Source organism: Octopus bimaculoides, chromosome 2, assembly GCF_001194135.2.
Source record: "Octopus bimaculoides isolate UCB-OBI-ISO-001 chromosome 2, ASM119413v2, whole genome shotgun sequence".
Lineage (NCBI taxonomy): Eukaryota > Metazoa > Mollusca > Cephalopoda > Octopoda > Octopodidae > Octopus > Octopus bimaculoides.
In genome coordinates, this window is record NC_068982.1 from 162,901,540 (window position 1) to 162,905,497 (window position 3,958).

At 34.9% G+C, this 3,958-nt stretch overlaps 1 protein-coding gene across 1 annotated transcript in view; it reads right to left on the reverse strand.

Annotated features, from left to right (window-relative positions):
- Window positions 1–116: 116 nt before the first annotated feature.
- LOC106875273 (WD repeat-containing protein 5) overlaps window positions 117–3,958 on the reverse strand; it is a 21,217-nt gene continuing 17,375 nt past the window's right edge. Inside the window, exons 11-13 of the mRNA XM_014923360.2 lie at window positions 1,698–1,772; window positions 1,474–1,561; window positions 117–592 (exon numbers count right to left, since the gene is read on the reverse strand). Coding sequence (XP_014778846.1) covers window positions 492–592; window positions 1,474–1,561; window positions 1,698–1,772 — 264 coding nt within the window. The 3' untranslated portion in view covers window positions 117–491. The remainder of the gene's footprint in view (window positions 593–1,473; window positions 1,562–1,697; window positions 1,773–3,958) is intronic.

Below are 3,958 nucleotides of genomic sequence, written 5' to 3' on the forward strand. Positions count from 1 at the left end.
AGAGAGAGAGAGAGAGAGAGAGAGAGAGAGAGAGAGAGAGAGAGAGAGAGAAATCCAAATTAAAAAAAGTGAAAAATATTTTTGGATACAGAACATTTAGTCAGAACTCAGAAGCATTTAAAACAACAGCATTTTTATTTATTTATTTAAATAGTGTAGTTAGCTAATTGTTTAAAAATTGTACAGGTTGATGATGATGATAGAATCAAACTTAGATATAGATATGTCCATTGCAAAGTCTGAGAAATGTGAAGGTAATGGAAAAGAAGGTAACAACGGCAATTTGAGACAAGAACAAAGTTCCAATGAAGTTATGGACTTTATATCTTCAGAAATGATTCTGCTGTAGTTGATTTTAGTAATGAGATGCATTCATGAAATTCCCTGTCAATTTCTCCTGTGAACTCTGAGGTCTGATAGGCAATTTGATTTTCCTGTAAGCATTGTAGGAAATATGTACAATTCAAAAAATTTCCATTTGATCTCCAAAGCTAGACATCACTGCGCCATAACTTGATGGTTTTATCATTTTCTAAAGCAGCTGAACTGATGATATTTTCTGTAGGGTGACATGCACAACAGAGGACAACATCTGAAATATACAAAATTCAATAATATAAATTTTTCGAAGTCATTTACAACCAAGACATTAATATCATCATTATTTTACTTTAGTTATTATTCCTTCTCATTACATGCTCACATCACCATGATTTACTTTCACATTATACTGCCATGATGATCTATATTAACTATCATTATCATCCATACCACAATAACCTACAGCTTATTTAATAATCATCATATATCAAACCACCTACCTCTACTCTATGTACTGTCATGTCTATACTATGGTAAGATATCACCTCTATCAACAGCCATCAGCTTCCTTCATATTTTCAGCCAATTCTCACCATTCATTCCATCCAAATTGTCAGGATAGTTTCTAATGATGTAACAAAACTTTGATAAAGGATCAATATACTGTTTCCTAGCATCAGTTTGCTGTTTGGTCTGGAGTAATGGATGGAGCCTATGGCCTTCACAAACTTTCTGTGATTACTGGTGAAATTAATGCCATTCTTCTTCAACAGCAAGCCTTGTGCAGGGAGAGAATTCCAGTGGGCTGACATTCCGGTGGGGAATGATTGGACTTAATTCTGTTGGTTCAACCATTAGAAGCTCAAACCAGTCACTGTGTTATAACTTGGTTACACTCTTCTAACCATAACCATATGAAAACAGGTAAAATTACCTCCAACTCACTTTGGTGTGGCTGTTGTGATGGTGTCTATTTGTGTAACATTTCAGTTACTCATGAAGCTGATGTAAACAGATAAAACGTGTGTATTCATCAAGGAAGAGATATACACATATATGCACTTGTAGAGTTGGAACAGATGAAACACAATTTCAAGCATAGTTAAGCTTTCTGGACAGAAAGTGGTACTAACCAGGGAAAATATAACTGACCTGAATGACCCTGTAGCTTCTGAACAATTTCTTTTGTCTGTAGATTCCAAATATAAACCATATTATCTTCTGACCCAGATACAATCCACTGATTAAAAAACAAGAAGTCAGTACAAAAATATTATTCCACTTAGAAATGAAAAGGAAAACAGAAAATTAATATAAATAGAAATATATATATGCACATATATATATATGTGATAGAAAACAAAAGTTTAACTGACCTTCCCTCCAGTCACCGAAAAGTTAGCAAAAATACAGTATTTTTCGTTTTTATGACCAATGTATGTCTTTAAACACTGAAAAAATTGGAAAAAATGTCTTGTTTTATCAAATTAATTATATCTAACAGAGTCAATTCTAATTTTAATAAATGAAAGGGGGTATAGATAATTGAATTCTTACTAGTGTATTACTAGTACTTATTCAGTAAGACAAATAAAATGGAAGAAAGTATAGGAAAGTTGGTTATACATCATTAGATGTATACCTGGCTTACAAGAGCATTGAGTCTGGCAGGACTTGTACAAATATAAGATGACATTTATTGACACTGCATTATTCTAACAATACAATTTATGTAATCAATAATAATTTTTTACATTGTCATAATACCCTACCATCTAGTGGGTGAGGCATAAGACTACCAGTAGTGCAAAAAGGAACTGTAAAAAAATTTATCTGGATATTAAGCATGATGTCTTAAAGAGGCTTGATGCAGGAGAAAAAAAATCCTCTGCAGTGAGAACAATTGTGGCTTATTTTCCATAGATCTAAGGTGATGCTTAAAATGGGATGGCTCTTGGGTGTATGGATTGAGGATCAGATTCAACGCACTGCACCAATAAGCACAATGGTAATTTTTAAAAAAAGCCAAAAGTTTGTATGGCAATTTGCTGCAAAAGGAAGGTGAAACTTCTTATGAGAACCTTCTGGCAAGTGAAAGCTGGTTTCAGAACAACTTGAATTTGCACGACATGAAAATTGACTGGTGAAGCAGCTAATGTTGATACAAAGGTTACTAGTAAGTATCTTAAGCAGTTGTAAAAGAAAAATGATTGCTGAAGGGGCTACACACACCAGAGCAAATACACAATGCTGGTGAAACTGCACTTTGGAAGAGGCTTGTGTCAGCTAGAAATTTTATTTCTTGAGAAGGAAAAAAAATCAACAACAAAATTTAAAGCATCTAAAAATTGTCTGAGGCTTTTTTATGGGAGGAAAGCCACTGTTGATGTGAAATAAATCCTCTGCTTGTGTATCATTCTGAAAATCCAAAGGTTGCAAGTGTTATGTAAAGTTTAACTTGCCTCTGATTTGGTCTTCAAATAAGAAGGTATAGATTACTAAGAGCTTTTTGAAGAGGTGATTACAAACATGTTCTGTGCAGACAAAAAGTTGCATTGCTCTTTTTAGACAATGCACTAAGCCACATAGTAAACTTAAATGAACTTTCTGATAATGTGAGAGTAGAATATAACCACAACAATACATCTTTGCTCCAGCCAATGGATCTAGGTGTGATAGCTAACTTCATGGCATATTATCTGGGAAAAACCTTCAAACAAAAGCAACTAACAGGGTGAATAAACCTACAATCAGAGACTGCTTGACGAGTGCAACATTATGGATGCTATGGATTAACATAGTTGAGCATGGGATGAAAAATCCTCAACTTTGAAAGATATTTGGGAAAATATATGGTCAAACTGTGTCTAAGAATTTACAAGATTTCCACAAGTAGAAAATCTACATCAAACTCATAAACATATTGTGACACTTGCAAATAATAAAGGGTTTGAAGAAGTCACAGGGGATTATGTGACTAAGTTGCTCGTGTCCCACAGAAAAAGTTTATCTAATGAGGAGCTAATGATGTTAGCACAAGAGCAAACTGAGAATACAGAAATCCCACCAACTCCACTTAATTTGATTGCAAAGAATATTGCTAAAGGGCTGGCACTCACAAAGGAAGGTCTGCAAATTTTTGCTCATAACAACCCTAATCACAAAAATAGCATAAAAATTATGAGCTCAGTTATTACACTGAGCTGTACAAAGAAATGATGCAAATATCAAATAACTTTGGAAAGTTCTTCACCCCTCAAGTTTATATTGATGATGATGGGCTAAAAGATTGTGTCCCTCATCTTCCGGCACCACCATCCCACATACAGTATTCAACAGCTTTTGTGGTAAAAATATACCCTATTAAGAGAATATAATTTGTAATTATTCCTTACCATATTTAATCATCATCATCATCATCATCGTTTAACGTCCGCTTTCCATGCTAGCATGGGTTGGACGATTTGACTGAGGACTGGTGAAACCGGATGGCAACACCAGGCTCCAGTCTGATTTGGCAGAGTTTCTACAGCTGGATGCCCTTCCTAACGCCAACCACTCAGAGAGTGTAGTGGGTGCTTTTACGTGTCACCCGCACGAAAACGGCCACGCTCGAAATGGTGTCTTTTATGTGCCA